General features: G+C 30.7%; 1 protein-coding gene across 1 annotated transcript in view; it reads right to left on the bottom strand.

Annotated features, from left to right (window-relative positions):
• Nucleotides 1-1,036: 1,036 nt before the first annotated feature.
• The window catches only part of LOC106082574 (protein wingless), a 33,163-nt gene continuing 20,201 nt past the window's right edge, over nt 1,037-13,998 (bottom strand). Inside the window, exons 3-5 of the mRNA XM_013245182.2 lie at nt 9,277-9,578; nt 5,280-5,692; nt 1,037-2,952 (exon numbers count right to left, since the gene is read on the bottom strand). Of these exons, the coding sequence (XP_013100636.1) occupies nt 2,646-2,952; nt 5,280-5,692; nt 9,277-9,578 (1,022 nt within the window). The 3' untranslated portion in view covers nt 1,037-2,645. The remainder of the gene's footprint in view (nt 2,953-5,279; nt 5,693-9,276; nt 9,579-13,998) is intronic.

Here is a 13,998-nt window from a genome sequence, read left to right as displayed (position 1 = left end):
TACTTCTTATTAATTTAGGTCGGTTGGAATTGTAAATGGGTTATATCGGTCCACGTTTCGATATAGCTGCCATATAAACCGATCTTGGGTCTTGAATTCTTGAGTCTCTAGAGGGCGCAATTCTGGTCTGATTTGACTGAAATTTTGCACGTGGCTGTCATGTATGGTTTAAATCGGTCCATGTTTTGATATAGCTCCCATATAAACCGATCTTGGGTCTTGACTTCCTGAGCCTCTAGAGTGCGCAATTCTTATCCGATTACAATGAAATTTTGCACGACGTGTTTTGTTATGTTATCCAACAACTTTGTAAAGTATGGTTCAAATCGGTTCATAACCTGATATAGCTGTCATATAAACAGATCTGGGGACTTGACTTCTTGAGCTTCTAGAGGGCGCAATTCCTATTCGATTGGAATGAATTTTTGCACTAAGTATTTGTTATGATATCCAACAACTGTGCTAAGTATGGCTCAAATCGGTTCATAACCTGATATAGCTGTCATATAAACCGATCTGGGATCTTGACTTCTTGAGCCTCTATAGATCGCAATTATTAGGCGATTTGCCTGAAATTTTGTACGACGGATCCTCTCATGACCATCAACATACGTGTTTACTATGGTCTGAATTTGTCTATAGCTCGATACATCTCCCATTCAAATCGATCTCAATTTTACTTCTTGAGCCCCAAAGGGTGCAATTCTTATTCGAATTGGCTGACATTTTACACAGGTCCAAACCGGTCCATATATTGATATCGCTCTAATAGCAGAGCAAATCTTTTCTTATATCCTTTTTTGCCTAAGAAGAGATGCCGGGAAAAGAACTCAACAAATGCGATCCATTGAGGAGGGTATATAAGATTCGGCCCGGCCGAACTTAGCACGCTTTTACTTGTTTTGCAATATCGTGCTTCGATGAAAACTCTTGAAATGGCAAAGTGTAAAAGAAGTCACAGTGGAACCCAAATAAAAACAATTAATTTTTTTTTTAATTTTTTTCATATAAAAACTTTTATTTTTTCCATTTATTTTGTGTGTGTTTCTTTCAATATTTTCTCTTCGATTTTAGTTCGTTGTGATGGGTTTGTATCTTTTTTGATTTTCTCTTGTTTTTTTTTATGAAAAAATAATTAACTTAGAGCAATTTAAGATCAAATAATAAAAAATAATAATAAAATACTATACAACCAAAACTAAGAACTACAGCAAGTCGAGTAATTTAATCAATAAATTAAATAATTATTAAAAATTTATTTTTTCTTTTTAAATTTGTAATCATAAATATTAAACTAAGCCTTAAGACTAAAGCAAAGATAGTTGATCATCATCTTTTCTTTTTCGTTCAATAATACAATACACAAAATGCTTGGAGAGGAGTGGGGTGGCGACAAGTTTGTGATTCACAAATCACAAAAATAATTTTTACATTTAAAATGGGAAAATGAAAATATTTACACAAAATTAAGGGGAAAGGCTTATAACTTAAGAAAAAAAAGAGTAAGGGCTTTAATTTAAAGAAATTTGAAATGAAATAGAAACAATTTCGCTTCTTTCCAATGTATTCAGTCTTTGTAAAAAAATCCTTAAAAAATAACACATATTAGTACAATTTATTGTAATAATATAATGATAATAATTACAAATTGCATTTATACTAAAATTGAAGCTTAAAAGTACTAATTTTTAATCTATGCTAAACTTTTGCTTATAAATTTAATAAACTGGGCTTTAAGGTTTCTCATGGGGGGAGTTTGTGATGTGTGGTTTTTTAAAAGTTCTATTATGAAAAGTTTGTTGTTTTTTTCTACAAAATTATATGTAAGTATGTATGCATGTATGTATGTATATATGGATATATTCTATATGATGTATGTATGTATAAATGTTTAATACTGCTAAGAATGTTCTTAAAAGATCAGACAGAGTTTTTATGATTTCATTTTTTTTATGAAAATTTGAGGCTTCTAATGTAGGTTTTTGGGGGTGGGAGGATTTTTTAGAAAAATATTTCTAGGACGGTTTAAGGGTTTTTGAAGCAAAGACAACAATTAGAAACAATAAATCAAAAAAAATAATAAATAATTCGAACCAGCGCCTTGTTAATAAAGCGTTTTTTTTTTGTCAGTAAAATAAAGAAGTTATTAATTTTTGTTGTTTTTCTTGTTGTTGTATGTTAAGACCACACGTACATCGTTTACAATTAATTTGCAATGACATTTACAAAGTATGGCAAATTAATATGTTGTCAAATACAAGGAGAGACTGAAAACCACTCTTGTTCTTGTTGCGGTCAAGAGGGTCTAGTTGTCCGTCCGTCTGTGGGTTCATTGTTTTCCTTGGCCGTCTGTCTGTCTGTCCCTTATTTAAATACTACAAAGTCGTGTTGGCTTTCATACAAATAGAGTTGTAAGGCTCTAGAAAAGGCTGGAGAGGGGAGTTTTACATTAAAAATTATTAAAAAAAAAAAAAATACTACAACAAATAACAAGCCTTGCTCGGGGACAAGGTCTACATTCGCGCTTTGCATACCGGATACCGGAGAGCTATTTGAAGCAAGCCGGGCTTCAGCTGGCTGGGGATGAGGCCTCCTAAAATGTCTGGCTGGCAGACAGGCGGCGGCAATGCCGTTTAGTTTGTGCCTTACAGACACGTGTGTATCGTCTTCTTCGTTCGACACAATTTACACTTGACTTCACAGCACCAATGGAATGTGCAGGCACACCGTTCCACAACAACTACCTCTTGGGTGCGATAGCCTCGACCGCAGCACATCAGATCACAACCGTCCACTCCTATCGATGTATCATTGCATTGGCGCCCATGTGTTCCTTGTATGCCCAAGCGTAGATTTTTTTCACAGAACGAGGGTGATGGTTCCAAGTAGACAATGTCCTTGTTGCCGGGTGGCTTATGATCGGGATTATGAGGTTTAAGCACAAAGGAATATCTGCAAGAAAAACGAAAAATGAAACAGAGAAAAATTAATAATTGAAAAGAAAACGTTAACTAAAGTTATAAAAGAAAAAAAATTTTAAAATCGATAACGATAACCATTAAAAACCGATAACATAACAACATTTTAAGAAGATTTAGTGTAAAATTTAAATTAATTCCCCTTAACAATAAACTTGTTTAATAAAATTCAGTTAAAACAGTCTTTCAAAATCGATAACGATAACCATAAAAAAACGATAACATAACAACATTTTGAATAGATTTAATCTAAAGTTTAAACTACTATCATTTAAAAATAATATTCAGGTAAAAACGTCTTTCAAAACCGATAACTAAAGTTATGAAACATAAACAAATTTAAAACCGATAACGATTACCATGAAAATCGATAACATTATAACATTTTAAATAGATTTAATGTAAAGTTTAAATTAAATCCCCTTAACAATAAACTTTAATAAAAAAAATTCAAAATCGATAAAGATTACCATGAAAAATCGATAACGTAATAACATTTTAAAACGATTTAATCTAAAGTTTAAATGAATTCCCTTTAACAATAAACTTTTATAATCAAATTCAGGTAAAACAGTCTTTCAAAATCGACAACGATAACCATGAAAAACCGATAATATAACAACATTTTGAATAGATTTAATCTAAAGTTTAAATTAATTCCCTTTAAAAATAATATTCATGTAAAAACATTTTTCAAAATTGATAGCAATAACCTTGAGGGTCATTGTTATCGATAAATGACATGACAAAACAAGAAGTAGTTAAAACATAATCATATAAGGATTTTTAAAAATGAACTGAAGGTAAAATGTAAGTTGAAATCGATATGTTGGAAAACGATAATAATAATTGAAAAACATGAAAGTGAAGCGCAAGTCAAGCAAGAAAAAATTTTACTTGAAAAGGAAAAAGTAATGAGAGATAAAAATTTTAAAACCGATAACGATTACCTTGACTAAGCGATAACATAACAACATTTTAAATAGATTTAATCTAAAGTTCATATTAATTTTCATAATTAATTCATATTAATTTTAAGTTAAATAAATGACTTTTTGCTATAAATCATAAAAAAAGATTTAAAACCAGGTTATATACTAACGATAAATTTGAATATTTATCTAGCATTGGTTTGTTATGTTCTATAAAATCTAGACTGGGTGTTGAAATAAAACCGCAATATTTTGCTTAGAATGAGAAAATAACTAAGCCGCTATGTTTATGAAAGTTATCGATTGGTAAAATTATATCAGATATTTCATCGATAATACATATAGCAAAAAATCGAGGTTTACTTGAGTTTCGAGTTATTTAAAATTTATCGATCATAAATTATTTATCATTAATGAATTATTTATCGATAATGAGAAAAACAAACTACGCCGCTATGTTTATAAAAGTTATCGATTTGTAAAATTATATCAGATATTTCATCGATAATGCACATAGCAAAAAATCGAGTTTTACTTGAGTTTCGAGTTATATAAGTTATCGATAATGAAAAAAAAGCTATGTTTATAAAAGTTATCGATTTGTAAAATTATATCAGAAATTTCATCGATAAGACACATTGCAAAAAGTTGGGTTTTACTTGAATTGTAACTATCGATTTTTTCAAAATCGTTATCGAGTTTTACTTGAGTTTCGAGTTATTTAAAATATTTCGATATTTAATTATTTGTAGATATTTGATTTTTCATCGATCATTAATTATTTATCGGTAATAAATTAACTATTGATAATAAATTATTTATCGTTAATGAATTGGTTATCGATTATAAACTATCTATCGGTGATCAATTATTTATCGATAATAAATTATTTATCGATAATAAATTATTTATCGATAAAAAATATTCATCGATAATCAAAAATTTATCAATAACCAATTATTCATCGATAATCAATTCTTTATCGAAAATAAATAACCTATCGATGGTTTTTGTTATTATCGAAAATAGCGATGGCTCAATGACTTAAAATATATTTAAAAACTTTTTTAATGATCTGCAATACGGCACTGGGTATTAAATGGTGATGGTGAATTGTCAATGTTTTTTCAAAATCATTAATAATTTGCCGAGATTTTGTTAAGAATTTTTTTTAAATTATTTTTTTAAGTATATAATCTATTATATATTAAATCTTGTGATCGATTAACTTTCCAATATAATTGGAAATATTTGAAAATATTTTTAATTATTTAATAACTTGTTTATGACTTTCGAAATGTGTTGAAGTGATTTTTGATTTTAATAAATTGTTTTTTTTTTTAGTTTTCCTCTTTTGTTGGAAACTTACCTATTATTTTTTCTGCCTTGCCGTCCCTGGCGTCCTCGCACAGCATTTCTTGAAACGCCATTCTGATTGGGCAGACTATTGGGTGAGGGCATATTGGGATGATGTTTTATCACATGCTCATCATTAAGCATACGCTCATCATCATAGACACTCGAACTGGCAGCATTTGGGGACAAACCATTGGCCATTACTCCCACAGCATTTGGACTAAGGCTGGGAATGCCCACAGCATTGGCACTGCCACTGGGACGAACGCTATTGCTCATCATGACACGAGAGGCGCCGTCAAAGCGATCCTTGAGATTATCACCAATCACACGGAAATTTGCCAAACGCATCCAGCAGGTTTTAACAGTGCAAGAACCTGACATGCCATGGCATTTGCATTCTTGGCGCATTTCACTTTGGACATGCTGAAAATGAAAAACAACAAAAAAAAAGAACAAAAATTAGTACATTTTGTTTAAGCAAATATATGACTTCATTAATACCACCACCACCACCACTTTTTTCGTTCTGAGTCTTATGTTTCGTTTATGTTTATAATTTATGTGCTGCTCATTTTTGACATTTTATGGCGTATTATTAAAGCCACCCTTCTGTGCATTAATATGTTTTCCACTCAATTATTTTTTACTCAACTAAACCTTGGCCACCATTGAATTATTTCGCTTTCTGCTTGGCTTGATTTACATTGCCTGCAGTATGGCTCTGCTTGGGCCTGCTCCCTGGGGGAGTAGAATTGTTGTAAGTGTACAAAGATCATCATCATGTTGATCATCTTGGGTGAACATTTGCAACATTATTAAAAAGCAATAAATGTTGTTTTGCAAAAAAAAATCACATTTAATGCAAAAAAAATATTAAACGAAACTACAGAACGAAATAATCAAACATACAAGTCATACACAAGCAGTTGAAAGGACACCAATATATATGAAACAGTGGATTTAATAAAAAAAATTAAAACATATTTCTTCTCCTGATTTTTTTATTTTATTCTATTTTATTTTATTTTTTTTATTTTGTTTTATTTTATTTTATTTTATTTTATTTTATTTTATTTTATTTTATTTTATTTTATTTTATTTTATTTTATTTTATTTTATTTTAATTCATTTTATTTTATTTTATTTTATTTTATTTTATTTTATTTTGTTTCGTTTTATTTTCTTTAAATTTATTTTTTTATTTTATTATATTTAATTATTTTTATTTTGTTTTCTTAATTTGAATTATTTTGTATGAATTAATTTTTGGATTTTTTTGTTTATAATTATTTTTTAAATTTTTTTGTGTTTCATTTTACTCCCCGTTTCTCACCACTGTCTCTGATTTTCGAATTAACCATCATACTGCAATAATACAACTATCCCATATCCCTTATAGGATCCTACCATTAAAGCCACCAGCATATCAGCAAATACCCATAACTCAGGATCGATTGGCAATCGCGGCGAAAAACTTCACAGCATGAGGTCAATTTCTATATTGATGTTGTTGATATTATTACAACGCACAATGGGTGCAAGCAACAACAGCAGCAGCAACAATTTTTTGCTGTTGTTTCTTTTTTTTAGTTTTGAAATCTTACGAGGTGGTCGTTGCGTACCACACGATATTATGATATAACCGTAACAAAATAAAGCATAGGAAACCACCATCACCACCAACAACGACGATGACCATGATGAGGACGACTACCACGAAGACAACGACTCAATTTTTCTTGAAAGTTTTTCCTTTTTGTATAAATTGGAAACCAAACAAGGAAACCCCCCTCCCCCAACTTGCAAATCTCTTAAGCCTAAGTGAGGATTTCTTGCAAGAGGGGTAACCAACATTTTGTATTAATTGCTTGAAAAATATCCCGCCTGAATGAAGACATAAATATCCAAATGCAGCTTAAAACTAAAAGGCAGATAAAGTCTGTGAGAAAGACTGTGCTGAAAGTTTGCATGTCCAATGCCAGGCTTTGGTTTTGCTGAGGCCTACTACCGTGTACTAGTTGTAATAAAAATGAAAATTTGTGTTTTTAGAGCATAGAGGATTAATAGCAAAATTTATGGGCAATTTTCTTATGTCTTAGAGCAGAGGCAAGAAGAGAGGTTAACAATTTGACTGCACATGTAAAGCTTTATTTGTGATTACAACTTTGACAAGGAGTATGGACTAAATGCTTGGAAATTATATTCAAAATACACTTCGTGGTGAAAAAAGTTAAGCGAAAAAAAAAATAAATAAATAATACAAAAAAATAAACCAAAAAATAATAAAATAAAATAATATCAAAAAATAAAATAAAATGAAATAAAATAAAATAAAATAAAATAAAATAAAATAAAATAAAATAAAATAAAATAAAATAAAATAAAATAAAATAAAATAAAATAAAATAAAATAAAATAAAATAAAATAAAATAAAATAAAATAAAATAAAATAAAATAAAATAAAATAAAATAAAATAAAATAAAATAAAATAAAATAAAATAAAATAAAACAAAATAAAACAAAATAAAATAAAATACAATAAAAATAAAATAAAATAAAGCAAAATAAAATAAAATAATAAAATAATAATAATAATAATAAAATAAAATAAAATAAAATGAAATAAAATAAAATAAAATAAAATAAAATAAAATAAAATAAAATAAAATAAAATAAAATAAAATAAAATAAAATAAAATAAAATAAAATAAAATAAAATAAAATAAAATAAAATAAAATAGCATAAAATAAAATAAAATAAAATAAAATAAAATAAAATAAAATAAAATATAATAAAATAAAATAAAATAAAATAAAATAAAATAAAATAAAATAAAATAAAATAAAATTAAATAAAATAAAATAAAATAAAATAAAATAAAATAAAATAAAATAAAATAAAATAAAATAAAATAAAATAAAATAAAATAAAATAAAATAAAATAAAATAAAATAAAATAAAATAAAATAAAATAAAATAAAATAAAATAAAATAAAATAAAATAAAATAAAATAAAATAAAATAAAATAAAATAAAATAAAATAAAATGAAATGAAATGAAATAAAATTAAAATAAAATAAAAAAAAAATAAAATCAAATAGAACAAGAAAAAGCTTGCTTAGTTCGGGCAGGCCGAATCTTTTGAACCCTCCACCGTGGATTCTGTATAGGCCTATAGGCCTAAGAAATCAAGATCCAAAATCGGTTTATATGGCAGCTATATCAGGTTATTGACGGATTTGAGCCATATTTAGCTCCGTTATTGAAAGTCACAACAGAACACTTCATGCAAAACTTCAGCAAAATGGGATAAGAACTGTAATATCCAAGACCGGTTTATATGGCAGCTATATCAAAACATAGACCGATATGGCCCATTTACAATCTCTACCGACATGCACTGATAATAAGTACTTACGGACAGACAGACGGACGGACAGACAGATGGACGGACAGACAGACGGACGGACATGGCTAGATCGACCTAAAATTTCATGTCGATCATGAACATATATATTTTATAAGGCCCCATAAAGGCAAATATTTCGAGGTATTACAAACAGAATGACGAAACTAGTACACCCCCATCCTATGGTGGAGGGTAAAACAAATAAATACAAATTTTATTTTTACAAAATATTACTAAGATTATTTTTCCGCGTGTACAACTGTGTATCTATTACAATGATTTTCCTGTTTAAGCCAAATAATCGCCATGGTCATAAACCTAATGGCATGGCTCTTAGATAAGGAAGCTCCCATCAATAAGCAGCACCACACACATCGTTGCAAAATCCCAAACCAATTGCCATTGAACGATGAATTGTGGCATCCTTTGGACTAACCAAGGCAACATTAGAAATACCATTTTTTTATGATCTAATAATGACTCTTGATTAGTTGAAGTCATAAAATGAGCATGATCAACATAAATTATAAAGTAGTAGTATGTACAAGAGAGGAGAAGAAATTGAAGGAGGTGAAAGATACAAACTCAACTTACCGCTCTTCCCGCCTCGTTATTGTGCAAATTCATTTTCTCTCTCAAATTGCGTCCACGTTCGCCAGTATCAACGAATTCGCGGGAGAATTTGAAGCCAAAACCAATATTATCCGAACAACCGCCCCATTCCCAATCGCGCACACCGGCCACACTGCCCGCCTGCGCATTGGCCTGGGGAGAACGCGATTGATGGCTATAGTCACAGGTGCAAGATTCTATGGAACCCTCGCTGCAGGCACGAGCAATGGAATGGGTAACAGCGGCACTGGTAATGGCATAAATGAAACCAGTCTCACGGCATCCTGTAATGAGAAAATGCAGAAAGACAAAATTAAAAAAAAATGAAAATGAAAAACAATTACAGAGATTTTTTGTAAGCAAAAAAAAAACACAAGTAAAGAAACATTCAGGGAGGTCTTTAGGAATAATTTAAAAAATTAAAAAAAAAACTTTAAGGCATTACAATAATTGGGGCTTAATGAAAGGGCAATGAGAAAAGATTATAAAAATTAAATAATAGAAAATTATAAAAAAAAAAACAATATGACCAAACTGGCGCCCGAAGTAAGGCTTAAAACGAATAACAGCACATTTGACAAAAAGCGCGGAAAACTTGACAGCTTGGGCAAATTCATAATTCATGCAGTAGTTATAAAATTATTCAAAAAGATTTCTAACCGCCAATGGGAAAAAATATAGTTTCGAAACTGGCGCCCAACGCAAAGTGCTTAACTAATTACAGCACCTTTGGGCAAAAACGAGTCCAAAGCTTGGATAACCATATTTTATTCTGATTTTGTTTCTCAAATTATCAATCCATTTCCTTCCCTTTAAATGGAATCAAATTTTTAAACTGGCGCCCAACGCCTGACCTATGATAATGAAGATAGATACTCATAAAAATTGGATAATTCATACAAAGAAACATGTCTTGACAAGATGTTATGTTAAAAAAAACCGAAAAGTATAAAACGTCAACATTTATCAGACTGGCGCCCAGCGTGAAGTAGAGAACAATATTGTAGTACTGAGTTTCTAACGAGAGAAGGCATGTTGTGATAAGCATTAAAGGAAAATCTAAACTCAAAGCTCAACAAGTCAAAAATAGGATTGTTAAACAAATTTAGCAAACTGGCGCCCAACGCGGGCCTTAAAAAAATAATGACAATAATACCGTTATTTTTTTTTTGGAAAAATTTTAAAATTTTGTACTTCTTCAAAATGTCGATGGGAAAATCTGCCAGGGAGGTCTTTTTGATTAATCCAAAAAAGAAAACCAACTTTTTATAATGGCCAGCTTTTGTTTTCTGCCTATCTTGTTTTGTCTTGTCTTTTATTTTGACAAGATAACTACTTCTTCTTCATATTTTTTTTTTCTTTATTATGCCACCCAAAGCGAGTTTTAAGTAGGAATTCTCATTCGTCGGTTGTACAATCGTAGCTTCCCCTCCCCCCCTTCTAAAAATCGAAAAGAAGACATAAATTTATGAGTATTATTTTTAAAGCCCAAAATACACACAGCAAAATAATCTTTATCATCTTTATGAGTAATAGCACTTGTCTTTAAAATCATTCAGCTTGCCTGACGATGTTGATGCTGATGATCGTTCATCTTGACTATCTCTATGGCTGGACAAGCCAGTGCTGTAGATATTTCCTAGCCTAACTAGATTCAGCTGTATCAGTCTGGCAATTCCAATGCAGAATGGGACGGTGCTGCTTGCTATGGGAGGCTCTCATGTTTTTACATTTTTTGGTCAATTATGACACTTCAAGTAATCACTGCCACCAAATGTTGTTTATTCATATAAATTTTTTTATGACAATGAAGATGATCTTGATCATCAAGTGGTAGCTGCCTAGCTGGCTGGCTGCCTTGGTTTCTTTCTTTGGTTATCTGCGCTTTGTGTCTCAGACATACAATATATATTTGGTTTCTTGTGTTTATAAATCACAAAACCGTACACATGAATCCAGGCTACTGCCAAAGGAAGGATTTAACAATGAAAATTGACTTTTTATGTTCAGTGTTCTTTTTTTATGTTGATGCTGATGTAGCCCTCCCTCCTGAATGCCTGCAGAAACCTTTTTTCTCAAGTGGCCACCGCTTGCAGTAGCAGCCAGTCTGAGGAGTAGCGTGTGACCGTATATTTATCAGATGTTCTGTGCTGCCATAACTCTAGACAAACAATTATTTAGTTGACATTAAACACAACAAAACAATTTTGACAAATGTTAAGCAAAATGTAGTTATACAAAGAAAATCTGAGAGAAAAAAATTACAAATGATGTTATAGGCTAGCGCCCAACGCGAAGTTAGTTGGTGCAAAAGGAAAAAATTAAAGTTAAATGTAAGTTGAGGTTTAAAAGCAAATTTTCAAAGAAGCAAAAAAAGAGCAAATATTTTCAAAAAAAAAATTAGAAGCTATGAAAAAAGCTGCAGTATATCTAAAAGTGGCGCCCAACCTAAGATGGAAATCCAAAAATAGCAAAAACATTGAAATGATTTTATGTCAATGAGCAAAAAGGTAGAATATATGAAGTTGGTGGACAGAACAGATATATTTACTGTTTAAAAAAAAAATTCAAACTGGCGCCCAACGGTGGGCGCGTGTACAGAAGTGAAAAGCTATAACAAATTTTACTTTATTTTCGTGAATGTTTTTAATTTGGTTGCTTGTAAAAGCGTGCTTAGTTCGGCCCGGCCGAATCCTGGGAACCCATTACCATGGACAGAACACCGCATGCGAAATCCGACAACAATTTCGGCTTGTAAGGACTTAAGAAGTCAAATCGGGAGATCGGTTTATATGGGAGTTATATCAGGTTATGGACCGATTTGGACCATTTGGCGCAGTTGTTGGAAATCATAACAGAACCCCACATGCAAAATTTCACCCAAATCGGACGAAAATTGCGGCTCGTAAGGGCTCAAGAAGGCAAATAGGGAGATTGGTTTAAATGGGAGCTATATCTATATCTTAACGGATATGATCCATTTGTAATCCACAACGATCTACATCGAAAAGAAGTTCAGTTATTTTTTCAACATTAGGCATGGATATAAAAAAAACCAAAACTCAAATTTTAATTTTAATTTAATTTAAATTTTTGGAAATGCACTGTTATACATTATGGAAATACTCGTTGCAACAAAAGTGGCGCCCAACAAGGGACCTCTAAAAATATCAATATCTTGTAAAATCAGATGCAAAAACACTTTAAAAAAAACTATTTGAATCCAAAATATGATAATTTTTCTATCATCTTTAAATGACTTATTTCCCAAAAAATAATATTCCATATAAACTGGCGCCCAACATTAGGCTTGGATATGAAAAAATGCTCGTTTCACACAAAAACAGACTCACCCAATTTAAAAAAACTATTTGCATCGAAAATATGATAACTTTTCTATCATCTTTACTTTATTGAATACTTATTTTTAATCATTTTTTCCCCAAAAAAATAATACTCCACATAAACTGGCGCCCAACATTAGGCTAGCAAATAAAAATCCGATAATGCAATTGAAGCTTTTTTATTCACAATTCGTGAATGTTATTCATTTTCTAAACTTATTAAAAAAAAAAAAACAATATTTTGCTAGAACTGACGCCCAACGTGGAACAAAAAGCCTTTAAAAAATAAACGCAACACGCTTTTTAAACCTCAACTTATCACCAAATTAAGTTTTCCCCATACTCCTTTCGAGTTATTTCATAATTATTTTTTCCAAAAACCGTTCTTCATAAACTGGCGCCCAACATAAGGCATGAATACAAAATCACACCAATACCATGGCAACCGGTTGTACGTACCGGATTGGCCCGATGGGCCCCGATTGGCCCTCCGCAGTGTACAACACACTGCTACAACAACAACAACAACAAAATGACACATACCAATACTTTCGCAGGAACATTCCATTAGTGACAGGGGATTCTTTTCTCATATCTCTCAATGAGTGCAGTCCGCTTAAAGTTTTAGATCATTGATAGAGGGCCTCCTTTTTATGCCAAATCCGAACGGGGTGTCACATAGCGACACCAATTTTTGAAATGTTGATGTTGGTTGTTGTTTCTTGGGTTGATTACCTTCCCTACACTATGAAACAGGTTAATTTGGTTCTGGGTGGTTTGTAATCTTGTAATCATCTATGATATTTACCCAACACACATATTTGTTTTCTTTGGGGTTTGATTTCAAATGAATTTTTGTTTTTTTCCGCTTCAAATCTATTCCATGCAAATGATGCAAGCATTAGAAAGGGAATAACCACCGCTGAAAAGTTCTCTGAGGTTCATGCCGGGATTTGAACCCAGGCATTTGGCGTCTCAGTCTGACATGGTAACCTCTGCGCCTCGGTGGCTGTTTAGAAATTTCTTTAAATGCCATAAAAACATCTTGGCAATGCAATTTAGCAAATTGTTAATTTTTTTGCCCAAAATTGGCGCCCAACGTTGAACCCAGAAAAATCAAGCTATTATACTCGAATATAAAGAAATCATTTTACTTCATAATATCATAACACTTCCATTATTTTTAGTAGTAAGTTTTATAAAATCTTAAAAAAAAACAACTAGATTTACAAACTAGCGCCCAACGATGTAGGGTATATGTAAACAAAAAAACATATTCACAGTAGCATATATTCCTTTAATAATTTTAATTAAGAAATGCAATTTTAAAATAAAATTAGCAAAATCTCGATTTTACAAA

This window comes from Stomoxys calcitrans, chromosome 3 (assembly GCF_963082655.1).
Source record: "Stomoxys calcitrans chromosome 3, idStoCalc2.1, whole genome shotgun sequence".
Lineage (NCBI taxonomy): Eukaryota > Metazoa > Arthropoda > Insecta > Diptera > Muscidae > Stomoxys > Stomoxys calcitrans.
This window is presented reverse-complemented; position numbering and strand designations above follow the sequence as displayed.